The sequence below is a fragment of the Rhinoraja longicauda genome, chromosome 14, assembly GCF_053455715.1.
Source record: "Rhinoraja longicauda isolate Sanriku21f chromosome 14, sRhiLon1.1, whole genome shotgun sequence".
Lineage (NCBI taxonomy): Eukaryota > Metazoa > Chordata > Chondrichthyes > Rajiformes > Arhynchobatidae > Rhinoraja > Rhinoraja longicauda.
The window spans coordinates 29,871,130-29,898,256 of NC_135966.1; the positions used below are offsets into that span (position 1 = coordinate 29,871,130).

General features: G+C 43.5%; 1 protein-coding gene across 2 annotated transcripts in view; it reads left to right on the forward strand.

Moving 5' to 3' along the window:
• The window catches only part of LOC144599870 (lateral signaling target protein 2 homolog), an 83,251-nt gene that overhangs the window by 26,118 nt on the left and 30,006 nt on the right, over positions 1–27,127 (forward strand). Inside the window, exon 1 of one of the 2 annotated variants that reach the window (XM_078411137.1) lies at positions 12,724–13,078. The exons of the other annotated variant lie outside the window; for it this stretch is intronic. Within the exon in view, the coding sequence (XP_078267263.1) occupies positions 13,010–13,078 (69 nt within the window). The 5' untranslated portion in view covers positions 12,724–13,009. Of the gene's footprint in view, positions 1–12,723; positions 13,079–27,127 lie in introns of those variants that run through there. 2 annotated transcript variants of the gene reach the window in all.

Below are 27,127 nucleotides of genomic sequence, written 5' to 3' on the forward strand. Positions count from 1 at the left end.
CAAGTTCTCTCTCCATGTCAATACCCTACCCCCAATACCATGTGCTCTAATTTTGCACACTAATCTCTTGTGTGGGACCTTGTCAAAGGCTTTTTGAAAGTCCAGATACACCACATCCACTGGCTCTCCCTTATCCATTCTACTTGTTACATCCTCAAAAAAATTCCAAAAGATTAGTCAAGCATGATATCCCCTTCATAAATCCATGCTGACTTTGACCGATCCCGTCTGCTTTCCAAATGCGCTGCTATAACATCTTTAATAATCGACTCCAGCATCTTCCCCACTACCGATGTAAGGCTAACTGGTTTATAATCCCCGTTTTCTCTCTCCCTCCTTTCTTAAAAAGTGGAGTTACATTGGCTACCCTCCAGTCCACAGGAACTGATCCAGAGTTGAGAGAACATTGAAAAATGATTACCAATGCATCCACGATTTCTAGGGTCACTTCTTGAGTACTCTGGGATACAGACCACCAGGCCCTGGGGATTTATCTGCCTTCAGTCCCAACAGTTTACCTAACAACATTTTCTGACTAATGTGGATTCCCTTCAGTTCCTCCCTCCCACTAGATCCCCGGTCCCCTAGTATTTCCGGGAGATTATTTGTGTCTTCCTTAGTGAAGACAGAACCAAAGTACTTGTTTAACTGTTCTGCCATTTCCTTGTTTCCCAAAATAAATTCACCTGTCTGACTGTAAGGGACCTACATTCGTCTTCACTAATCTTTTCCTTGTTACATACCTAAAGAAACTTTTACAGTCAGTTCTTATATTCCCCGCAAGCTTTCTTTCATGCTCTTTTTGCCTCTCTTAATTAACCCCTTTGACCTCCTCTGTTGAATTCTAAATTTCTCCCAGACCTCCGGTTTGCTGCTTCTTCTGGCCAATTTATATGCCTCTTCCTTGGCTTTAACACGATCCCTGACTTCCCTCGTCAGCCACGGTTGAGCCGCCTTCCCAGTTTTATTTTTTTGCCAGACAGAGATGAACAACTTCTGGAGTTCATCCATATGGTCTTTAAATCTTCGCCATTGCATCTCCACTGTCTCTTTAAGTATAATTTGCCAGTCTATCCTAGCCAATTCCCGTCTCATACCTTCAAAGTCTCCTTTATTCAAGTACAAAACCCTAGTCTCTGAATTAACCGTGTCACTCTCTATCCGAATGCAGAATTCCACCATATTATGGTCAATATTGCCCAAGGGGCCGTGCACAACAAGATCGCTAACTAATCCTTCCTCATTACACAATACCCAGTCTAGGATGGCCTGCTCTCTAGTCAGTTCCTCTACATATTGGTTTAAAAACTCATCCTGTATGCATTCCAGGAAATCCTCCTCAGCACTGTTACCAATTTGGTTGGCCCAATCTATATGTAGATTAAAGTCACCCATGATAACCGGAATATGGAGAGGAGGAAGGCATTGGAGAGGGTTAAGTTTATTTTAGAGAAACAACTACTGAGCTTCGAGGCAACTCCATCAAATTCAAGCATTTGTAACTGGCAGATTACGTTGTGTTCTGGGCAATGGACCCCAGGGATATCCTCATCACTTGCACCATTGACTGCTGGGCTATCCGCTACCTAATCTACCCTGTCATCTTCGTCAATCTGGCCCCTAAACAACGAAGGCAACAGAAACATTTCCATTGAAAAATCAATATGAAAATATTCGTAGACCTTGGAAAGAAAACTCCTGTCAGTCTGTACCTCGGAGGCATCATCAGAAGTAGAGAGAATCCAGGGAACTACAGGCGGGTGAGCATTATGTCCGTGGTAGAGAGGCACGGATAGAGCAGATACTCAGAATGTTTTTCTCAGGGTGGAAATGTCCAGCATTAGAGGGGATACCTATGAGGTGAGATGGGGAAAGTTTAATGCAGATGTGCGGGGCAGGTTTTTTGACACAGAATGATCGGTGTCTGGAACGCATTGCTTGGGAAGGTGGTAGTGGCAGATACAAGAGTGGCATTTAAGAGGCTTTCAGATAGGCACATGGAAATGCAGGGATATAGATCAGGCATATCTTCCAGGTGGCCGCGGGTGGCAGACGCTTCCAGGAGGCCACAGCCCTTGCGAAGACGGGTGGCGGGTTCCCACGACTCAGGGCCGGCTCCGCGGAGCTGTCAGGAGAGGACCCAGAGGTGGTCGAGGAAGGGTGCTGTCGATCGAGCAGGCTAGGATTCTATTCCTTGGAGCGCAGGAGAATGAGGGGTGATCTAAAAGAAGTGTTCAAAATCATGAGAGGAATAGATCGGGTAGCCGCACAGAGTCTTTACCAGAGTAAGGGAATCGAGGGGGGGAAATTTAATAGGAACCTGAGGGCTAACGTTTTTATGCAAAGGGTGGTAGGTGTAGGAACGAGCTGTCAGAGGAGGTAGTTAAGGCAGGTACTATTGCAATGTTTAATGCTTTATAGCCAAACGATATTCATTTTTCAACTTGAGACGCTTGTTTAATATAATTTATTCAAATAGACTATTAAACGAAGATTTAGCAATCATCTCGCTAGATGCTGAAAAAGCATTTGATCAAGTAGAATGGCCCTATCTTTTCTCAGTGATGGAAAAATTTCAACTAGGTGAAAATTTTGGTGCATGGGTGAAACTTTTATATACATCCCCAACAGCTAGAATATTAACTAATCAAATGCTGTCATCTAAATTTCATTTAGCTAGGGGTTGTAGACAAGGATGTCCACTATCACCACTTTTATTTGCCCTTATTATAGAACCACTTGCTGAGAGTATTAGATCAAATTCAGATATTTATGGCTACAACACTAAACATACAACCAATAAAATTTCTTTATATGCGGATGATGTATTAATATATATTACAAAGCCAGAAATTAGCATTCCGAATTTATTAAATCTCATAACTCAATTTGGTTCATTTTCAGGTTATAGAATTAACTGGTATAAAAGTGAAATTATGCCAATAATGGAGCATAATCCGGCCATACTTCAACAATTTCCTTTTAAAATTGCCTGTGAAAAGTTTAAATATCTTGGAATTTACGTGACTAGGAAATATATTTCTTTATTTAAATCAAATTTTCCTCCTTTACTTGCTAAATTACACAGAAATATCCAATTTTGGAAAACACTTCCTATATCATTAGTTGGTCGTAGTAATGCTATAAAGATGATCTTTCTTCCACAGCTACTATACTTATTTCAAGCAATTCCGATCTACCTTCCAAAAAAGTTTTTTTTTTAAATTGATTCAATTGTTACTAATTTTATTTGGGACTACAAGACTCATAGAATAAATAAAAGACACTTATGTAAGTCTAAAATTAATGGAGGAATTGCTTTACCTAACTTTTTATTTTATTATTGGGCGGTTAATATTAAAAATATAACCTGCTGGTTGGATGATTCTGATCAACAACCGGATTGGTTAAAGATGGAGAAAGAGGATTGTTTACCATTCGATATTGGTGCAATCCTCTTAGCTCCAATAAATTTAAATAAAAAAACATATGGAGGTAATCCCATTATACATAGTGTTATCCGTACCTGGAAACAATTAAAGCTTACGTTAAAATTGAGTAAATTATCTGTTTTCCTTCCTATTGCGAATAATCCTTCTTTTAAACCGTCTGTATTAGATAGAGGCTTTGCTCAATGGAAAAGTTATGGAATCAAAAGGGTGGGAGATCTTTATCATAAGGGAACTTTTCTTTCGTTTCAGGAGTTACAGCAGAAGTACGGATTACATGTTAATAATTATTTTAGATATTTACAACTTAGAGATTATGTAAAATCACACATGCAAGAATATAAGTTTAGAGGTCCAGAAACACTTGATGTATGCCTGAATCGACATTATAACTCAAATAAATTAATATCTTTTATTTACAATATTCTCCTTGACATTGACATTCTGTCATCAGAATCTTATAGACGAGCATGGGAGGACGAATTGAATCAATTTATAATGCAAGATATATGGGATGAAAGTTTACAACATATACATCAATGTTCATTGAATACTAGACATTCCTTAATACAATTTAAAATAATACATAGATTACATTATTCGAAGACGAAATTAAATAGGATTTTTCCTAGTATCTCTCCTATGTGTGATAAATGTCAATTTCAAGAAGCTAATTTAACTCATATTTTCGTAACTTGTATAAAAATGCAAAACTTCTGGTTGGAGATTTTTAAAATAGTTTCTAAAGTTATTAATAAAAAATTAGATATGGACCCAAAATTAATTATATTAGGATTATCAGAACATACTACAAATTTTACAGTAAGTCAGGTACATTTTCTTGATTACAGTCTAATAACTGCGAAAAAACTAATACTTAAATTTTGGAAAAAAACAATAACCCCCACAATTAAAATGTGGACTATGGAAATGACAGAGACCCTGCATTTGGAAAAAATAAGGTTTGCCTTAATCGACAAACCTGAGTTATTTTTAAAAATATGGTCTCCATTTATTGAATTTTTAGAAAAGTAAATGGGTTTGGCACAGGACTAAAATAAAAAAAATAAAAAATTTAAATAAAAAGTTGAAACTTGAGTTGGGGGTTGGATGTACAGCTGTGGTTTTTGTCTCCCGGATCTACTCCCGTTAATTTTTATTGTTAGATCCTTTTTTTTTTTTTTTTTTTAACCCTCTTACTCTCTCTTCCCAAGTTTATAGTTTTATATTTTTATTTTTACTTTCTCTCTTCAAAAATTTAAAAATTGAAGCTATGTAAGAACTTTGTAACAAATGTGTTTTTTTTTTTATTTCGATTTGTACATATGCTTTTCAAAAATAAGAAAATAAAAAAATAAAAAAGAAATTAAAAAAAAAGGGTGGTAGGTGTAGGAACGAGCTGTCAGAGGAGGTAGTTAAGGCAGGTACTATTGCAATGTTTAAGAAACATTTAAGCAGGTACATGGATAGGACAAGTTTTGGAGGGATATGGGCCAAATGCAGGCAGGTGGGACTAGTGTAGATGGCACAGGTTGGCTAGTGTGGCCAAGTTCGGCCGAAGGGCCTGTTTGCACACTGTGAGACTCTATGACACAAAAAGTGAAAATAAAAAACGTATAGGCATCTCAAGGCTGAGGTCCAACTCAGAAACAGAGTCATAGAGTAACACAGTGTGGAAACAGGCCCATCAGCCCAACTTGCCCACACCGCCAACACTGTCCCAGCTACACTAGTCCCACTTGCATGCACGGTCTATATCCCTCTAAACCTGTCCTACCCATGTACCTGTCTCACTGTTTCTTAAACGATGGGATAGTCCCAGCCTCAACTACCTCCTCTGGCAGCTTGTTCCATACACCCACCACCCTTTGTATGGAAAAAGTCACCCCTCGGATTCCTATTAAATCATTTCCTTGAACCTATGTCCTTCAGTCCTCGATTACCCAACTCTGGGCATCTACCCGATCTATTCCTATCATGATTTTGTTTACCTCTATAAGATCTCCCCTCATCCTCCTGCGCTCCATGGAATAGAGACCCAGCCTACTCAACGTCTCCCTATAGCTCACACCCTCTAGTCCTGGCAACATCCTCGTAAATCTTTTCTGAACCCTTTCAAGCTTGACTATATCTTTCCTATAACGTGGTGCCCAGAACTGAACACAATATTCTAAATGCGGTCTCACCAATGTCTTAACACAACTACAACATGACCTCCAAACTTCTATACTCAATACTCTGAATGAAGGCCAAAGTGCCAAAAGCCTTTTTGACCACCTTATCTTCCTGCAACTCGACCTTCAAGGAACCATGCACCTGTACTCCTAGATCCATCTGCTCTCCAACACTACCCAGAGGCCTACTATTTACTGAGTAGGTCCTGCCCTTGTTCAAAGTTTCAAAAATGCAACACCTCACACTTCTCTGTATTAAATTCCATCAACCATTCCTCTGACCACCTGGCCAATCGATTCAGATCCTGCTGTAATCGTTCACAACAATCTTCACTATCTACAAAACCACTAACTTTTGTATCATCAGCAAACGTGCTAATCTTGCCCTGTATATTCTCATCCAAATCATTGATGTAGATGACAAACGGTAACGGGCCCACCACCGAATCCTGATGCACACTACTAGTCACAGGCATCCAGTCTGAGAAGCAACCTTCCACCATTACCCTCTGCTTCCTTCCATGGAGCCAATTTGCTATCCATTTAGCTATCTCTCCTTGGATCCCACGCGATCTAACCTCCCAGAGCAGCCTACCATGCGGAACCTTGTTGAACGCCTTATTGAAGTCCATGTACACAACATCTACAGCTCTGCCCTCGTCAACCTTTTTGGTCACGTCTTCAAAAAAATCAATCAGATTTGTGAGACACGACCTCCCATGTACAAAACCATGCTGACTATCCCGAATCATCCCTTGCCCATCCAAATGCCTGTTTCTCCTATCCCTCAGAATACCCTCCAGTAACTTACCAACTGCAGATGTTAAGCTCACCAGCCTACACTTCCCAGCATTTTCCCTGCAGCCATTCTTGAAAAGAGGTACAATATTTACCACCCTCCAGTCTTCCGGCACCTCTCCTGTATTTGTGGAGCAGAGGGATTCAGGAGGGCAGATACACACATCCCTGAAAGTGGCATTAAAGGTAGATAGGGTGGCCAAGAAGGCTTTCAATACACTGGCCTTTATCAGTCAGAATATTGAGTTTGGAAGTTGGGATGTTATGTTACAGTTGTACAAGATGTTGGTAGGCCCCATTTAGAGTATTGTGTTAAGCTGGAAAAAGTGCAGAGATAATTTACAAGAATGGTGTCTAGACATGAGGGCCTGCACCATAGGGAGAGGTTGGGCATGATACGGCTATATTCCTTGGCGTGCAGAATGATGAGGGGTGATTTTTTAGAGACATATAAGATCATGAGGGGAATGGATAGGGTAAATACACAGTGCCTTTTACCCAGAGTAGCGAAATCAAGAAGCTGAGGTTTAAAGTAAAAGAGGAGAAATTTAATAGGAACCTGAGGGGCAACCTTTTCACACAGAGGGTTGTAGGCACATGGAACGAGCTGCCAGATGGGTTAGTTGCAACAGGCACTATAATAAGATTAAGATTTTAAAGACATTTGGGCAGGTACAAGAATAAGAAAGGTTTAGAGGGATATGGGCCAAATGCAGACAGGTGGGACTATTGTATATGGGGCATCGTGGTCAGCATGTGCATTTTGCGTTGAAGTTGTTTCTGTGCTCTATGTCTTTTAGAGCATAAGAAAGCAGTGTGCAAACAACAAAAGGGAGCGCATAACATCCAAAACTACCCATACATTCATACCATCAAACCACACCTTCCAGAAGGCTCTCGAGATTCCACGATTCTTCAATCATCTCAGAACTGGAGTCATTCTAGTTGCCGAGTGATAGCCAAATTGTAGGCAAAATTACCAAATGCATAGCTGAAATATTGTCTCCTGCAGATGTGAAAGAGGTACATTGCAATAGAACTAAGACGATTGGCTACTCTTCAGTTATTCTATTTTCATTTGTCTTGAAAATCTTAATTTAACATTCTAACTCTAGGTAATCAAATACTTCAATATATTTAAACTGAAGAATTGTCAAGGGTAAAACTAAGGCTAGAATTTATTCATGAAATTAAATTGGTGCTTTCTACCTTTGCCCAGAACTACAATTAAATTCAGCACAAATAAGATAATTACTTCTTTCAGTGTGGAATAATTTTCCCAGCTGCTTTCCATAATTGGCACATGTATTCACAAAAGCATCTCTGAGACTTTAATCTTCAGATCTATTATACTAATGAAAAAAGTAAATGATTCATTAAATGCTATTTTCCTCCCTTTTATATTTGACTTCTTTAACTGTCCCTGGTTTATCATCATTAATGGTCTCTGATACACTGCAATGTGAATTCACTTGCTTTTTACTCCCTAAATTCAAGATTAATTGATAGATTTTTGGCGGCATATTATGCAATGATTTAGCGGTTCAGATTTTTGTATAATATTTTTTTATTTGCATTTATTTTCAATTTCCAAGTTTTCTCTCACTTTTCTATTTTATTCATTGATTCTGCACAGGAACAGGTTCACAATGTCTGAACCAAACATGATTCAAGACCAACTATTATCTGCCTGCACATAATCCATATCCCTCCATCCCTGCATATCCATATGCCTATCCAGACATTTCTTAAATGCCACGATCATATCTTCCTCAACCACTAACCCCAACAGCACATTCTAGGCATTAACCACCGTCTGTGTAATAAATCTACCCATTCATCTCCTTTAAACTTTGCCCCTCTCCCTTAAAATTATGCTCTCCATGCCCTCTTGTATTTAATTTTTTTTCATCCTGGAAGAAAGGTTCTGTCTGTCTACCCAATCTATGTCTCTCATAATTTTATAAACTTTTATCAGGTCTCCCTATAACGTCCGATGTTTCAGAGAAAACAATCCAAGGGTAGTACAGTAGCACAGCTGGTAGTGCTGCTGCCTCACAGCACCAGAGACCCAGGTTTGATCCTTACCTTGAGTTCTGACTGTATGAAGTTTGCACATTCTCACTGTGACTGCATTGGTTTCCTCTGGGTGCTCCTGTTTTCTCCCACATCCCAAAGATGTGCGGGTTTGCAGGTTAATTGGATATCAATTATATATTTTCCCCTTATATTCAATGTCCCAAATTAAAACCCTTCACATTTGCTCCATTTAAACTTCATCTGCCATTTATTTGCCATTTCTGTAGCTGATCTATACATCCTGCTGTATACATTGACAGTCTTCTTCACAGTCCATTTCTCCAGCAATCTTGCTGTCATCTGCAAACCTATTAACCAACCCATCTATGTTTATGTCTAAGTCATGTATGTATATCACAAACAACAGAAGTCCCAGCACAGATCACTGCAGTACTCCACTGGTTGTAGACCTACAGCCTGAATATTGTCCTGCCACCACAACCTCTATATTCTCTCAGTAAACCAATTCTGAATCCATATCACCCATATTAATCCCGTGCAACTTAATCTTCTGGGTCAGCCTACAACGAGGGACTTTATCAAATGCCTTACTAAAACCCATATAGACAACAACCACCACCCCATCCTCATTAATCACCTCTCATTCCCATTCTCTCATTCTCTTTCTGCTGATTAGCTATTTACAGTTACTTTTTGTTTCTTTCTCTTGGTGAAATTGCTCAGTCAACTAAACTTGTTTGCATTCTGTTCTCCTTCATTTTATGTGCAATGCCAATCTTCTGCCATGGATAAATACAAAAGCTTCTGTCTGTTTTTTCTCCTTAAGCAAAAGAAAGATAAAACAATTGTATAATTTTTTAAGTGTAGGAAAATAACTGCAGATGCTGGTACAAATCGAAGGTATCACAAAATACTGGAGTAACTCAGCAGGTCAGGCAGCATCTCAGGAGAGAAGGAATGGGTGACGTTTCGGGTCTCGACCCTTCTTCAGACTGAAAAAGGGTCTCGACCCGAAACGTCACCCATTCCTTCTCTCCTGAGATGCTGCCTGACCTGCTGAGTTACTCCAGCATTTTGTGATACCTTCGTATAATTTTTAAAAATGTTTTATTGGTTTTGAATTTCTTTATTTTCACCGTACATGTTAATGTTACTTGCTTTCTGAGTTTATCTTATCAGTCATGTTGTACGTGAGAGAAGACAAAGTGCTGAAGTAACTCAGTGATCAGTCAATCAGTCAGCGTCTCAGGAGGACATGTACAGGTGATGCTTCAAGGTCAGGACCCTTTTTCAGACCGATTGCGAGGGTGGGTTGCGGAAGAAACCTGGAAGCAAGGAGGTGTAGGACAAAGCCTGGCAGGTAATAGGTTGATACAGGTGAGGAGACCTTTTTGATAGGCAGATGGTTGGGCAAAGACCAGAGATGAAAAGACAGAAGGTATGAGACGAAAGAATTGAAGAGTTGAAAATTGTGAAGCTAGGGCAAGGAATGTTGGTGGAAATGGAGTGCACAGGGAGAGGGGAGGGGAAGCGGGGGTGGGGGGGGGGGGAGGGGAAGCGGGGGTGGGGGGACATATGGGGGAAGAAGGGAGATGAGGAGGGTTCTGTTGTTACCTAAAATTGAAGGATTTAATGTTCATACCATTGGGTTGTTGGCTACCTGTGAGAGGAGCAGAATATGAGGTATTGTTCCTTCAATTTGTGTGTAGCCTCACTCTAGTAATGGAGGAAACCCAGGATAGAACAGTCAGTATGGGAATGGGAAGAGGAATTAATATGGTTATCAACCGGGATATCCAGCAGGCCTTGGTGGATCAAGCATATGTGTTCGGCAAAATTGTTGCCGAGTCTACACTTTGTCTCGCTGATGTGCAGGAAGCCACATCGGGAACACCAGATGCAGTAGTTGAGGATAGATAAGGTGCACATAAACCTCTGTTTCACTGTGGTCTGGATACGGACAATAAAGAACCATTGAACCATTGATAAGCCAGCATCTGCAGTTGCTTCCTACCCACTCAAAGGATAGTCAGACCTTCGACTGGGTCCTCTCCAGGCTAATTTCCCCACCGTTGTAGCTGGGATGCACTTAATCAGCCTCATTGGACAGAGCAAGTCTTTCACATAACCCGAGCAAACTCCTGAAGCAGATATCTTATCCAAACTCTGTCGAAGAAACAGATTACCAGGAGATGAAGTAACTTTGTTGGCACCCTTTACTCTTGCATACTCGTACTGTATGCAAACAAAGAATCTCACTATACCAAGTATACGTGACAATGAAGTATCAATCAATCAATCAATATTCCACAATGTGTGCTCAATGCCTCCTTGGAAAAATTGCAACATGCCAACCAATTCCTGGAGTCTCATTGAGTCCCATGGCTGGAGAACGTGCTGGGGATAGTGTTGAGAACATTGAGGCCCTTGGTGAGAAAAGGCAGGAGTACTACATAAATAAGAGGAAAGGCACTGTCTCATAAGCTATCTCCTGAGAGTCCACTGTCCCACATGTGCAAATGCGTGCAATTCACCAGCACAGGATGCCTAGGAAAAAAAGCAAAATCTCATCACCCAAACCAAGTCAGGTTCAGATAAGAGGAAAGTGCTGCGGGGTCACTTGGGCTACGTTCGGATGATCCGCTGGTTGAAGGTTAGGGGCAAGTGGTCAGAGGGTGGGGCAAGTGGTTGTTGGGGGGGCTAAGTGGTTGTAGGGGAGGGCAAGTGGTTGAAGGTGTAGGGGCAAGTGGTCAGAGGGTGGCGCAAGTGGTTCTAGGGGAGGGCAAGTGGTTGTAGGGGAAGGCAAGTGGTTGGAGGTGTAGGGCAAGTGGTTGGAGGTGTAGGGCAAATGGTTGGAGGTGTGGGGCAAGTAGTTGTTTCGTGGTGTGGGGGTAAATGGTTGGAGATGTGGGGGCAAATGGAGATGTGGGGCAGGTGGTTGGATGTGTGGGGTAAGTAGTTCGAGGGGGAGTGGTTGGAGGTGGGGGCGAGTGGTTTGAGGTGGGGCAAGTGAATGTGGTGTGGGGACAAGTGGTGCGAGGTGGGGGCAAGTGGGTGGAGGAAGGGAGGTGGTTGGAGGGGGGAGTGGTTGTGTGGGGGCAACTGGTGGGAGGGGAGGCTAGTGGTTGTGGTGTGGGGGCAAGTGGTTGTGGGGTGGGGGCAAGTGGTGGGAGGTGGGGGCAGATGGTGGGATGTGGGGGCAGGTGGTTGTGCTGTGGGGCAATTGGTGGGATGTGGGTGCAAGTGGTTGTGGTGTGGGGGCAAGTGATTGTGGTGTGGGGGCAAGTGGTTGTGGTGTGGGGGGGCAAGTGGTGGGAGGTCAGGGCAAGTGGTGGGAGGTGGGGGCAAGTGGTTGTGGTGTGGGGGCAGGTGATTGTGGTGTAGGGGCAAGTGGTGGGAGGGGAGGCAAGTGGTGGGAGGTGGGGGCAAGTGGTGGGAGGTGGGGGCAAGTGGTGGGAGGTGGGGGCAAGTGGTTGTGGTGTGGGCAAGTGGTTGTGGTGTGGGGGCAAGTGGTTGTGGTGTAGGGGCAGGTGATTGTGGTGTGGGCAAGTGGTGGGAGGTGGGGGCAAGTGGTTGTGGTGTGGGGGCAAGTGGCGGGAGGTGGGGACAAGTGGTTGTGGTGTGGGGGCAGGTGGTTGTGGTGTGGGGGCAAGTGGTGGGAGGGGAGGCAAGTGGTTGTGGTGTGGGGGCAAGTGTTGGGAGGTGGGGGCAAGTGTTGGGAGGTGGGGGCAAGTGGTGGGAGGTGGGGGCAAATGGTTGTGTGGGGGCAAGTGTTGGGAGGTGGGGGCAAGTGGTTGTGGTGGCAAGTGGTGGGGGCAAGTGGTTGTGGTGTGGGGGCAAATGGTGAGAGGTGGGGGCAAGTGGTGGGTGGTGGGGGCAAGTGGTTGTGGTGTGGGGGCAAATGGTGAGAGGTGGGGGCAAGTGGTGGGTGGTGGGGGCAAGTGGTTGTGGTGGGGGCAAGTGGTTGTGGTGTGGGGGCGGGGCAAGAGGAGGGGGGGTGGTAATGTGCACGGAAAGGCGGGGTTAGGCGCGTTGGAGGCGCGTCAGCGCATAAATTATGATTGAGACAGGTGGGTGTGTGAGTGTGAGTGAGTGAAGGCGGAAGGAGCCGTGGCCGCTGGCGGAGTGAGTGAGTGAATCATGGAAGGGGGGGACGCCGCCTCAGAGCAGGAATGAGAAGACACCTTGGCTCCATTTCCCACGCAGCAAGCCTCCTCGGGAAAGTTACACCGCGCTGGAGGTTTCGTAGACGCTAAGGTGGATTTGAGCGGCCAATATGTCCGAGTAGACTAATGATAATCCACCCGAGGAATTGGCCACCTGTAGTGTAGGTGTACGAGAGAAACTGCCAGCGTTGAAGAGAAGATGGTGTAAAAGTTAGTGTGTCCATGGAAAGACAACGTGCAACAACACCATGTATCAACGGTTGTGATATCGAGATGTCGCTGTGCTTGCGAAAGTCTATCCAGAAAGTTAAAGTGGATCCCAAGCCACAACGGGCAGGGTTGTACTTGTAGGTTCGGCCGCTCGTAGAAGTATCGTTTGTGAATGTACACCGGCTCCGGGGAAGTCAGCATGCTGCCCGCTGCTGTGAAGAGATGGCTTCACACGCCCAAAGTAAGACGCTAGGCACTAGACACTAAGATTTCCTATACTTTACCATTTTCGTTCGCCAAGCATTTTAAAATTATTTCTAGCTTTTGTTCACTTTCCACATTCGTTGATCGGCGTTTTTGTTTTGTTTTAATTCATAATCCCAGTGCATGAAGATGGGGAGTCTCTGAAGAAAGTGATTTTCCGATTTGAATCTGTTTTAACATTTTTAAACTAGTAATTTAGTTTTATTTCCTCCTCCGAACACCCCTCAGGACTTCGTCTTCGAGTGGGTGTGTCATTATCTCAGGAGGTTTTTTTATTCCTAACTGCTTCCTCCTTACCTCTTCTGTTGTAAGTTCTGTGACTCGGTACATTCGTCATGGCTGGTTCATCAGTAACGAGTTGAAACTTGCATGTTGTATCACCCGGTGTTGTGTCTTCGGGTTTGATGTCCTGATAATAACGACACAATTCAGGTTGTTTCAGTTGCCTTAATTTACTCCTTTATTCAGCTCCTTGCCTGTGTGGCGTAGTGATACTGAAAAGTGCTTACATACCTAATCACAGTGTGTGTGTGTGTGTGGTGAGTGTGCCTGATACAAAGTAGTGCAGGAGGTTGGGACTGCTACAATGAATATGTAGCATATGTAACATCCCCCCTTCTCAAAAGAAAAGAATAAAAGTTAGTGACACTAGAGGATTTCCAGAGCGAGGGTGGCAATCCTGTAGCAGATACCGTGGGATTATTCTGCCCACATTCATGGCATTCTGCTTTCTACTATACTACACAACAAAATATATAATGGCAGCTTGTTTTCTTTCAGGTAGTGCGTAGCCAGTCAAGAGTCATGTCTTGGCGTGACTTGTGACTTGTCCCTTCCAGTGCTAGCGATAACGCGCTGGGGGTAAGATGTTGCTCCTGGATCTAGTAGATCTGGTTGTTGCCTGCAGTGTTGCACTCGATGTATTGGTGACTTGTTGAGTCGTTTCCTGGCCATTGGTTGGTGCTGGTTGACTATATAACTCACTGGTAGCAGTTTGTGAGAATGTGTTGTCATCAATGGCAGGTGTTGCTGTTGCTGTGGGTGGTGTCCTAGGAGTTGCTGGTGTTGTCTTTGAAGTTGCAGGTGTTGACATTTCAGGTGTCGGGCGGATGTGAATTCTGTTTCGTCTCAACTGCCTGCCCGGTTCTGTCTCTATGATATATGATTTTGGGGTTCCAGCCCTACTGGTGATTTGTGCTGGGGTCCATTTCTTTGTTATTGGATCCTGAGCATGTACGTTTTGGCCTTGAAATAGTTCAGGCAAGTACTGTGCATTTTTGTTGTATTGTTTCAGCCCCTCCTCCTGGGCAGCTGCCAATTTTGCCCTTGTTTCTTCTTGGTCGATAGGGGGTTGGATTTTGCTTGGCAGGGTGGTTTTGTATTTCCTGCCATTTAGCATTTCTGCAGGAGACTTCATGTCAGCCTTTAGTGGAGTTGCCCGTAAGGATAATAGTGCCAGGTTTGGATCCTCCTTTGCCTCTCGGCATTTTATTAGTATTTTCTTGGCTGTCTGTACTTGCCTTTCAATAAACCCATGGCCCTTTGGGTAATGTGGTGAAGATGTTGTGATTTTGAACCCGTATTCGGTGGCCAGCTCTCTGAATTCCCGAGATGTGAATTGGGTTCCATTGTCACATACGATCTGCTCAGGTATTCCTTGCTCTGCAAACAACCCTCTAACAATTGACACAATTGTTTTAGCTTTCAAGTCCTTTATGTTTCTCACAAATGGGAATTTGGAGTAGTAGCAGGCCATAATCAAATACCATTGCTGGTTCTCTGTGAACAGGTCTGCTCCGATGGTTTGCCATGGCCGGCTTGGGATATCACTGGGTGTCATTTCCTCCTTCTGTTGTGAATTCCTGTATTTTTGGCATATGTGGCATGTAGATACCAGCTTTTCTATGTCCTTGTACATGCCTATCCAGTACACAGCGGATTTAGCACGGAGTCTGCACTTTTCCATTCCTAAGTGTCCTTGGTGGATCTTTTCGAGGATTTCTTTTTTCATGGACTTGGGTATGATGATTCGTGATCCGGCCAGCAGGACTCCATTCTCTACCGAAATATCATCACGGATGGTCCAGTATTCGCGGAGGATAGGCTGAACTTGTTGTCTCTTTTCTGGCCACCCCTGTATTACCATTTGGGTGAGGAGCTGGAGTTCTTCATCTCTGGCTGTTTCCTCTTTAATCTGTTCCAGCTTCACGCTTGTCACACTCACAATGTGGTGGATCTTTATGCTCAGCCCTTCCATCTCTTGTTTGTCATGTGTTGATAGTCTGGATAGGGCGTCAGCTAGCAGCAGGTCTTTTCCTGGCTTGTATCTGATGTTGTAGTCGTAGCTCTGTAGCCTCAGTAATAGTCTCTGTAGTCTGGCTGGTGCTTTGGTGAGGTTTTTTTTTCCGATTTGTTCTAGAGGGCGGTGGTCTGTTTCGATGTCGAAATACCTTCCATATAGGTAAGTGTGAAATTTCTCGCAGCCATAGACTACTGCTAAGAGTTCTCTCTCTATGTTTGCGTACCTTGATTCTGTAGGAGTGAGTGCTTTGGATGCATACGCAATAGGTCGGCCATTTTGTATCAGTACTGCTCCAACTCCTCTCATGGAGGCATCAACTTGGAGTGTTACAGGTTTCTGTCTGTCATAGTACTGCAGGATCGTTTCTTTGCTGATGAGTTGTTTTAATTTCCCAAAATCTTGGCTATGTGAAGCACACCAATCAAATTCAGCGTCGTCTTTCATCAATTCACGGAGATTTGCTGTATGATTAGCAAGCTTAGGTATGAAGACTCCCATGTATTGTATGAGCCCTAGGAAACTTCTTAACTGTTTCTTGTCTTTGGGTTCCTCCATGTGGTTGATAGCATCCACTTTTGTAGGGTCCGGTTTCACTCCTTCTGCAGAGTAAATCAGTCCAAAGAATTTGCACTCCCTTTCTTTGATTATGCATTTGTCTGCATTGAGCTTTATGCCGGCTCTTCGAGTTTTTTCCATAGCCTCATGGAGGTTGTAATCATGCGTGTTTTCATCTCTGCCGTATACTTGGATATCATCTGCTATCCCGATTGCCCCTTTACAGCCTTTGTATGTTTCATCTATTTTCCGCTGGAAGACATCTTGACTCACCTTCAGCCCGAATGGGAGCCTGTTGAATCTGAATCTGCCAAATGGCGTGTTGAAAGTGGTGAGCATTGATGACTTCCGGTCTATTTTGACGTTCCAATATCCATTGCTAGCATCCAGCTTGCTGAACACCTTGGAACCGGCTAGTGCGGGTGTGATCTCTTCAAGGGTTGGAGTTGGATAATGGTCGCGCTTCAATGCATTGTTCAGATCCCTGGGATCAAGGCATATCCTTAGTTTTCCGTTTGGCTTTTCTTTGATAACAATTGAATTTACCCAATCAGTTGGTTTAGTTATTGCTGTGATGATGCCCTTTTCTTCCATTTCGTTTAGTTGTTCCCTTAGCCTCTCTTTCAGTTCAAGGGGAACACGGCGGGGTGGGTGGATCACTGGCTTCACACTGGGGTCTACTGTGATATGGTATTCGTATTCCTCAAAACAACCAACGGTATCGTCAAAACACTCTGGGTACATGTCCATCAATTCTTCTTTGTTCCTGATGGGCGGCCGGTTTTTGATGGGTATGTTTCTGTCAATTCTGCAGGAGTTTGTCTTGATTTCATAGTTGATTGACACAATCTTCAGTCTTTGGCACGTGTTCAGGCCGAGAATAGCAGGTCCTTTCGATTTAGTGATGAAGAAGGGGCATTTCACTTCTTTCCCTTTGTATGTTCCTGCTATGATTATTTTGCCTAGCTGTGGGATTATGGAACCTCCGTATGCAGCTAGGACTACATCGCTACTTCCAAGGATTCCTTTCCTGACGCTGCCATCTTTTGTCATGTGTTCAGGGAATATCTTTCCGTAAAGATTGACTGGTAAGATATTGCTCTGGGCTCCAGTATCAATTTTGAGCCTTAGATTAATCGTTGTTCTTTTCTTTCCCACTTTTTTCTGTAGTTGTATTATAGTATATGCTTCCTCTCTGTTGCTATGTGTTTTGCTGTTTCCCATTTCGTGGACGTCAATGGTCCCAACGGAAAGGAATTCTTCCTCAGAGGTATCTGAGGTTATCTCCTCTTCCTGTTGGACGTGTGCGTGTATTTGTTTCCTTCTCGTATTTCTATCGTTCTTTGACCATTGCTGCTTTGGCTTGGTGCTGTATGATTTTGTTGACCTACACATTTTCTTCCAGTGGTTAGGCCTCCCACATGAGTTGCAGGTAGTCCCGTATGCTGGGCACGCCCTGCGATCATCAAATGCATGCTCTGTACCGCAGTTCCAGCAGCTTCTTTGGCTTGCTTGTTTGTTTGCATGCCTAGAAAATGTCTGCTTTGGAGCCTTTAAGGTGGAGCCAGGGTCACGTTTTGAGAGAGCGTCTATATTCACTCTGGTGCTGCTCTGAGATGAGCCAACTTGAAGGCAGAGGGAGGACATTTGTTTCCTTGTGGCTTCGAAAGCTCTGGCAGCATCTACGGCGTCTTTTAGGTTGAGGGTGTCTTTCCCTATTAGGGACTTTTGGACCTCTTGGTGGGCGCACCCCCATATTAGCTGGTCGACAATTCTGTCATCTTCATCACCAAATCTGCATTTCTTGGCCACGTTCCTTAGTCTCGAAAGGAAAGTGTCGGTTGTTTCTTGTGGGTCTTGTCTTAGCCCTTGGAACTCATACCGATGGATTCTGTGGTTTGATTTGGGCTCCATATGGTTCGCAAACCTTTCAAGGACTATTCCCGGATTATTGCAGTCAGGCTCTGTTAAGCTCCAACTGTTAAAAATGTCTAGACCCTTCTCCCCGAGCCATAGTAAAATATAACTGACCTTCTCTTCATCTGCAGTTCCTTTCAGGAAGCTTTTAAATGCCAGCTGGCTCTTTTGTTTGAATTTCTTGAACGCCTCCACCACATCATCGGCGTCCCAGTTCATCGTAGGGTGGAGGCTCATTGCTGCTGTGGAGGCCGCCATCTTGTGTTGTTAGGCGGGTGCACAAAAAAAATCAATTTCTCTGCAGCCGCTGTTCCTAATTCACAATAGCGATTCACAATAGCGCGGGTTTTTACTCGAAAGTCACCGCTGCCACCATGTTGTGTCTTCGGGTTTGATGTCCTGATAATAACGACACAATTCAGGTTGTTTCAGTTGCCTTAATTTACTCCTTTATTCAGCTCCTTGCCTGTGTGGCGTAGTGATACTGAAAAGTGCTTACATACCTAATCACAGTGTGTGTGTGTGTGTGGTGAGTGTGCCTGATACAAAGTAGTGCAGGAGGTTGGGACTGCTACAATGAATATGTAGCATATGTAACACCCGGGGTAGTAAATAAATTGAGAACTTGAGAACGTACATTATTTTAAAAGGTTCGAAACCATTTAATTTAACGTGCATTTTGCGAAACAATTCTCAAAATAGTGGGGGCATTGTCGTAGTGAGGACAAAAGGGGAAAGACATTTGTGGTAACTTGGCTGGATTCACACTACAATCCATCTTTCGCAACATTTTACAATTAAATCAACGTTCTTATCTGTCTCTCAATTACTTAAGTTGATTGTGTAATATAAATAGAAATCACTGAATGCAGTCAAACTGTTAGTTCGCATACAGATTCACTTGTGACTTTTGAGATCAATCCTGAAGATAAATATCTGAATAGAAACCAAGGTCGGTTATTTTCTGAGGGAAATTTGGTTTGTTAACCAATTTATCCAGGAGTGAACAATGATAGAGGTATCTAAAGGATTTGATTATTGTACATGGCTCTTCAGTTCCTCTGTTGGTCACTTCTGGTTTACTATAATTTCGTTTTGCCTTGGCCAAGGCAATCCGCTTTCCTGATGTTAATTTCCTTCCCCTCAACGTTTGAAGAAGCAAACTCTTGCTTGAGCAGAATTCCACAAGCCACATTCCTCCATACTTTCTGAAATTTTATTTTGAATGTGAATGAAAGGGTTTCATGTTTTCACTTCATACCTACCCAATTTACATTTTGAATTAATAACTGAATGACTTGGAAAAGCTATAAACTTAATTAATTCTATTTCTCACCATGTGGGGGTTGAAGTCAATTCCATATGTCCACTTAAATATGGGAAACTAACATTTCAATTGAATATGAGTGTCATTTCTTTGTACATGGATAAAGATTAAGTAGTACAGTATTTCTAATTTTGATTATGTTCTATTACAATTTGTGAAATTGCTTGACATGGATGTTGTATCTGTAACATCTACATTGTTGTTGTTAATGAATCATAAATAACCAATTGTGTCACTTTGGCTCTTAACTTTTCCTGTCAACATTAGATTTGTAATGCTATGACGTCTCCTTTAATTGCTGTATGAAAATTTAGTTATTCTTTACTAAAGTACCAAAATTGTCCAGATTTTCCTTTTATGCTAAAAGATTTAATTTTATCTTTAACTATAAAGTCAAATTCATTTACATGCACCCTGGTTATCTGAAAACCCTGTAGTATAATTTTTCAATCCAGCAATACTTGCATCAGCAGCAAAATTTCACTGAAGGAAAGTTAAGAATTGTGGATGGATAAAATTTTGGCTTCTGGTGGTTATATTCACAATACTTACAAATATTCAGACCACGTCTGTTTGCATTGTCACTTTTTGTTTGTTTCTGAGTGGAACTTGGTCCTGGTGTAGGTGAGATGGAAATTAACGCGGTGGAGTGCTTAGCCTGGGGGGTGTGGGAACTCGGGATAATGTCCAGTATCCCTGAGGACTACATCTGCAGGAGGACGTCCAGGTGCAACTCCTTAAAGTTGCGTAAGGGAGCTAGAGCTGCAGCTGGACGACCTCGGGCTTGCCTGGAAGAATTATAAAAAGGAGTATAATGAGGTAGTCACACCTAAAGTGCAGGCAGAGAATAGATGGGTGGCCACCAGGACAGGGAATAGGTAGAGAGTTCAGGATCCCCTGTGGCTCTGCAGAACAGGTATACCCTTTTGGATACTGTTGAGGGGAATGACGGTTCGGGTCAGCAGCAGCAGTCAGGTCTGTGGCACCAGGCTTGGCTCTGAGGCACAGTGGGGTAGGGTGAAATCGTACATGGTTCTAGTGATAGGTTTCGATAGACAGGGGGACAGACTGGGAATTCTGTGGCAGCAAGAGGGACTCCAGGATGGTCTGTTGCCTCCACGGTGGCTGGGTCCGGGATGTCTCTGAGTGGCTGCAGAACATTCTCAAGGGGGAGGGGGAGCAAACAGAAGTCGTTGTGCACGTCTTCTGCTACTTATTTGTGCAGATAACTTGGGTAGGAAAGAGATGAGGTCCTGCGGAGTGAATATAGGAAGTTGGCCAAAAGGTTGAAATACAGAACCTTGAGGGTGATAATCTCTGGGTTACTATCGGTACCATGTGTTAGTGAGGGTAGCAGTAGGAGGTTAGGACAGATGAATGCATGGCTGAGGAGTTGATGCTGGGGGCAGGGATTTAGATCTCTGGACCATTGGGATTGCTTCTGAGGCAAAGGTGACCTGGACAAGAGGGAAGGATTTTACCTGAACTGGAGGGGCTCCAACGTCCTTGTAGGGAAGTTTGCTAGTGCTAACAGAGGGTTTAAACTAGGATGGCAGGGGAGTGAGAATCGGAACAGCAGGTCAGGAAATTGAAGGGCTGATGAGAAAGTGCAGGTTATGACAAGTCTCAAAGGAAGGACGGGCAGGGAGTGGTTCATGAATAAGAGGATTATGAAGGGCTGAAGTATATTTACTTAAATGTGAGGAGTATTGTAGGTACAGCTGATGAATTTAGAGCCTGGATCAGTGCTTGGAATTATGATGTGGCCATTACAGAAACCTGACTGGCAGATCAACGTACCTGGCATTTAATGTTTCAGACGAGATGGAGAGGTGGGTAAAAGAGCTGTAGGAGTTGCTTTACTAAAAGGACAGGTTTGGAGGGATATGGACCAAACGTGGGCCAGGTGGTACAAGTGTAGATGGGACATGTTGGCCGGTGTGGGCAAGTTGGGCCCAAGGGCCTGTTTCCACACTATCACCATGACTCTAATCAGGAAGAATGTTTTCCGAGAGGTAATACTGGAGGATACGTCCACTGAGGCATTATGGGTTGAGCTAAAAAATAATATGAGTGATTACTCTAATTAGATTATAATATAGGCCTCCCAACATCCAGTGGGGGATAGAGGATCAGATATTTAAGACAGATTACGGAAGGATGCAAGATCCACAGGGTTGTTATAGTGGGTGATTGTTACCTCTCCAATATTGACTGAGGCTTACTTGGGCCAAGAGGATTAGGTGGGGCAGAATTTGTTGGGTGTGTCCAAGAAGGGTTCCTTAAACAGTACATGAATAGTTGGACTCGAGGAGGGACCAGACTGGACCTTGTGTTGGGAAACGAGCCTGGCCAGGTAACTGGTGTTATGGTGGGAAAGTATTTTTGTGGATAGTGATCACAACTCCAGAAGTTTTAAGATTGTTTCGAATTGGGACAGGTCTGGATGTTGGGGAAAGGTACTTCATTGGGGCAAGGCGGATCACAGTGTTCTTCGGGAGGGTAGTTTGGGAGCAGTTTTATTTGGTTAGTCCACAGCTGACGTTCGAGTTGTTTAAAGGCCAACGGATCAAAGTGTAGGATCAGCATGTTCCAGTAAGGAGGTGGGATAAAGATGGAAAGGTAAGGGAACTGGGGATGACCAAGGAGGTTGTAATCTTGGTCAGGAAGAAGATGGAAGCGTATGTCAGGTTTAAAAAAAGTGGCATGAGATGGCTTATGATGAAAATAAAACTAGTAGGGCTGGTAGAACTGAACTCAAGTGGGTCATTGGCAAGCTGGATTTAGGAAAATCCCAATGCTTTTTATACATGCATTTAAAAACAAGAGGGTTACCAGGGAAAGGTAGGGGCTGCACCAGGATAAAGGAGGAAATCTATGCTTGGAGTCAAAGTATGTAAACGAGGGACTAAATGAGTACTTTGTAACTGTATTCACTGAGAAGGTCCTGGAGGACAGTGAGTTTTGTGTAGAGTAGAAATATGCCAGAGCAATTTGATATCGAGAAGGAGGTGGTGCTGAGGCTCTTGAAGAACATCAAAGTGGATGTCCTCCGGGTCAGATGACATTGAGGGAGGCAGAGGATATTGCAGTGTCCTTGACGAGGCCTTTGTTTCTTCTCTAGCCATTGTGAGGTCCCAGAGGACTGGAGAGTGGCCAATGTTATTCCTTTTATTAAGAAAGGAAGTAGAAAGAATCCACGAACCTATAGGCCAGTGAGCCTTGTGTCAGTGGTAGGGAAACTATTGGTGAGACTTCTTTGTGATAGTATTTGCACTCAATTGGTAAAGAATGGGCTAAGTAGGATAGCCAGCATAGCTTTGTACATGGCAGGTCATATCTTTTAGGTTTAGAAATACAATGCGGAAACAAGCCCTTCAGCCCACCGAGTCCCCACCAACCAGCAATCCACGCCCACAAACACTATCCTAAGCTAGGGACAATTTAGAATTATACCAACCCAATTAACCTACAAACCTGTACTTCTTTGGAGTGTGGGAGGAAACCGAAGATCTTGGAGAAAACCCACGCAGGTCACGGGGAGAAAGTCCTGATGAGGTAGAGATCGGCCGCCTCACCTGACCTAAGCGCCACGATTTCCGGGGGATTTTAAAGCACGCTTTCATTATTTTGTTTGTATTAAAGGAGGTGCTGGACCACCAGCTGCCGAAAATTGATGATGGACCTCTATATATAAATGACCTGTGTGTAATTGTAGATGGGTTTGTGAGATAAGTTTGATGATGGCACCAAAATTGGAGGAGTTGCAGGAAGGTTGCCAGAAGATGCAGCGAGATACCGATCAGATGTGGAAATGGGCGGTGAAATGGCAGATGGAGTATAATACAAACAAGTGTGAGGAGTTCTACTTTGGGAGGTTGAATGTAAGGGGAAAGTATACAGTTAATAGCAAGACCCTTTAACAGCAAAGATGTGCAGAGAGACCTTGTAGCCTAAGGTCCAAGGTCACATAGGTGGGCACTAAAGTTTATAGGTCACTGAAGATGCAGCATAAGTAGATAGGGTGTTAAAGAAGGTGTATGGTAGGCTTACCTTCATTGGTAGAGGGTCGAATATAAGAATCAGGAAGTCATGTTGCAGCTGTGAAGGACTTTGGTTAGGCTGCATTTGGACTTATGCATGCAGTTCATGTCACCCTAATACAGGAGAAACATTGAGGCTTTGGAGAGGGTGCAGAGGTTTACCAGAGTGCTGCCTGGATTGGAGGCTACAGGGAGAAGTTGGATAGACTTGGATTGTTTTCTCTGGAATGTCGGCGGTTGAGGGGGGACTTGATAGAAGTATATAAAATTATGGGAGACAATGATAGGGTAGACAGTCAGACCTTTTGAACAATAAACAATCAACAAGGACATTCATTTCCCCACACTCTAAGTCTGCAGTATTAGTTTGTATCTTGCAGAGGAAGTACACATTTTTCCTTCTGGGTGGGTCTGCATTGCAGAGGCAAAGTCACATCAGAAAAAAACACATTGCAAAGCATTTCAATGCATTCAGCTCCCTGTAATGCTTGACCTTATTGTCTGAGATTTATTTTAAATGAGGTGTATTGAAGCCTTGAGCGCTTGGCATTTATCTGACGGGTGAATTTCACTGCTACTCCTGGGATGCACACCAGATATGTCCAACACTAGAGGGCATAGCTACAAGGTGAGAATGGGAAAGTTTAATGGAGATGTGCAGGCATTGCCAAATGTGGTGGAGGTGGTGGAGGCAGATATGATAGTGGTGTTTAAGATGCTTTTACATAGGCTTTTGGAAGTGCTGAGAATAGGTGGATATGGATCATCTCCAGACAGATGAGATCAATTTAACTTGGCATCATACTCATCACAAATATTGTGGGCTGAAGGATCCATTCCTATGCTGTACTGTTCTATGTCACCTTGTGAACTACAGTTAGTTGATGGAGCAAATAATAGCTTTCCTTTGTCAGAAGACAGTTTATTGCTACTTCCACACACTGAAAGTCACTTTTCCTGGTTCACATTAGCTGTAATTTGCAGGTTGTCCACAGACCCACTTTGATAATTGGTAAAAAAATGGAAGCTCATTTGTGGAATGATAATGCATAAATATCAGCATTTCCCTTTTTCTCAAATCTGTGTAAACAAAGTGGATTTGTATTGTGTTGCAGACAGCTTCAAATCACCAGTGACACGTATCCATAAAAAATCCAACGTATTTCCAACCTAAATTAAGCTAGTCTATTCTACGATTGCACCGAAATCAGTTCATAATTTTTTTTGCCATAGGTTCACTCTTCTTGCAGCTTTATGGGCTGAAGAAAAGAAATTTTTAAAACGGACAATTAACCTGTATGGATCGGTGTGCCAACCTGGTGCACTGATAGTGTCCAGACAAAATGCCAATTTGCCTTCCATTTCCTCAAAATCCCAACATTTGGTCCCCAGTAGTAAAACGAGTTGGAGCTAAGTTTACTGTCCAATGCCTCTCGTTAATATTAATTCTGTTCACCCTGAAGCGCATGTCTTCAATTCTCTAACATTTGAAATCTTATTGGACAATTTTTGCCAAATGTTATGATATTATAAAGTTTGCACTGAGCTTCATTAAAACAGAAATGGCATGTACCTGAGGGAGAAATTAAGAATTGCAACAAAGGACCTTATAAGATGAGCGATCAGTGTGAGTACAGGAAAAAGAGAGGTCAGTAAGAGCTTCAGTAGGAACTGCAGCAAAGGGCATTCAATGGAGCGATAAAAGGTTGGGTGTAACTCTGACACATTGTATCCACAACAAGAAATGTACCTGCATGGGGAAAAATGCAAGGTTGACAATAGACAATAGACAATAGGTGCAGGAGTAGGCCATTCAGCCCTTCGAGCCAGCACCGCCATTCAATGCGATCATGGCTGATCACTCTCAATCAGTACCCCGTTCCTGCCTTCTCCCCATACCCCCTCACTCCGCTATCCTTAAGAGCTCTATCCAGTTCTCTCTTGAAAGCATCCAACGAACTGGTCTCCACTGCCTTCTGAGACAGAGAATTCCACATCTTCACCACTCTCTGACTGAAAAAGTTCTTCCTCATCTCCGTTCTAAATGGCCTACCCCTTATTCTTAAACTGTGGCCCCTTGTTCTGGACTCCCCCAACATTGCGAACATGTTTCCTGCCTCTAATGTGTCCAATCCCCTAATTATCTTATATGTTTCAATAAGATCCCCCCTCATCCTTCTAAATTCCAGTGTATACAAGCCTAATTGCTCCAGCCTTTCAACATACGACAGTCCCGCCATTCCGGGAATTAACCTAGTGAACCTACGCTGCACGCCCTCGATAGCAAGAATATCCTTCCTCAAATTTGGAAGTTGGTCAATGTGATGCTTGTCTCAGTCAGGCAGACGCCTTTGGTGAATAAGGTCATGTTGATCTGGTATTGTTAGCTGAAATGACAGTCCTGATGATGATTCGAGATTCAAGATATCTTTATTTGTCATCCAAAAAACAAGTTTTCTGGATGAAATTTAGTCACCCACAGTTCAACAATAAAAGCAATAAAATAAGCAAATGACACAACCCAACCAACACACAAAAAAAAGGAAACATCCATCACAGTGAGTCTCCTCCACTCACCTCCTCACTGTGATGGAAGGCCAGAATGTCTTTTCCCTTCCCCTGCCGTCTCCTCCCGCGGTCAGGCTGTTGTGGTTGCCACGTTTCAGGCCGCGCCGGACGGTGAAAGGTCCGCAGCGGGCCGACCCAAGCCCCGCGATCCAGGGCGAGCGAACACGCTGCCGCTGCACGTCGGGGCGGTCGTGGCTCCCGACATTGAAGCCCCCGCCGGGCAGAGAAAATCCCGCGGCCGAACCAAGCCCCACGATCCGGGGCGGGCGAACATGCTGCCGCTGCCGGAGCTCCCAATGTTGGCATTCACACGGCCCGAGCCTAAGGCGAGTTGCAGCCGCTCCCGCAGCCTCCGAAGACAGCCGGCTCCGCTGATGATGAGTTCGGTCGGCTCCGCTGATGGTGAGTCTGGTCCGCGGGCTCTGCGAACCAGAGCCCTGGAGGCCGCCAGCTCCAGGAGTTGGGCCGATAGTAGGCCGCAGCAGGAACGGAGACCCGACCCAGAAAACAAAGGTCGGGTTTCCGTTCGGAAGGGACACATTTACAATTTTACAGTTCCCCCCCCCTCCCCCCCACACACACATAGTACTCAAACACAAAAACACGACATCACATCTACAATTAAGACAAAAAAAACAACAAAACACAAAGACAAACGCCGCCATTTTAATGATGATGAATGGAAAAGCAGAAGACATTCAGTGGGTATGAACAATTTGAATTTGTTGGAATATTGATTGAGCGAGCGTCCAAAGAATTAGTAGAAAATGGAGAAGAGATTGCTAATTTTATGATACTCTGCACCTTAGTTAGATTGGGTTAAGGAATAATCAATTGTATGGGCAATTTTGTTTATTCATACTTAAGACAATGGAGTAATACGAGTAGGTGGAATGATGATTATTAACTACCTCCTCTGGTGAGTTCTGAGTCATATTCTGCAAGCGATTGTGTGTTTTATCATGTTTTAACAATCCTGAGTAATGTGATGGTGTAACAAGTCCAACACCCTGGGCAAGGTTTTAGTCTGTTGCTCCTGGTTCAAATAAATAAGTGGTTTTGTACCAAGAGACCAGTGGTTGAACCACACCTGAAGCCTGTTCATTAATTTCTCAATGCTGTATCAAGAAGAAGGTAGAACACTCATTTTAAGTTTTCTTTGTTTTGCAGATACAATAGTGATGTTTAAGAGGCTTTTTGATAGACACATGGAAGTGCAAGGAAAAGAGAGATATGGATCATGTACAGGCAGATGAGATTAGTTCAATTTGGTGTCATGTTTGGCACAAACATTGTGGGCTGAAGGGCTTGTAC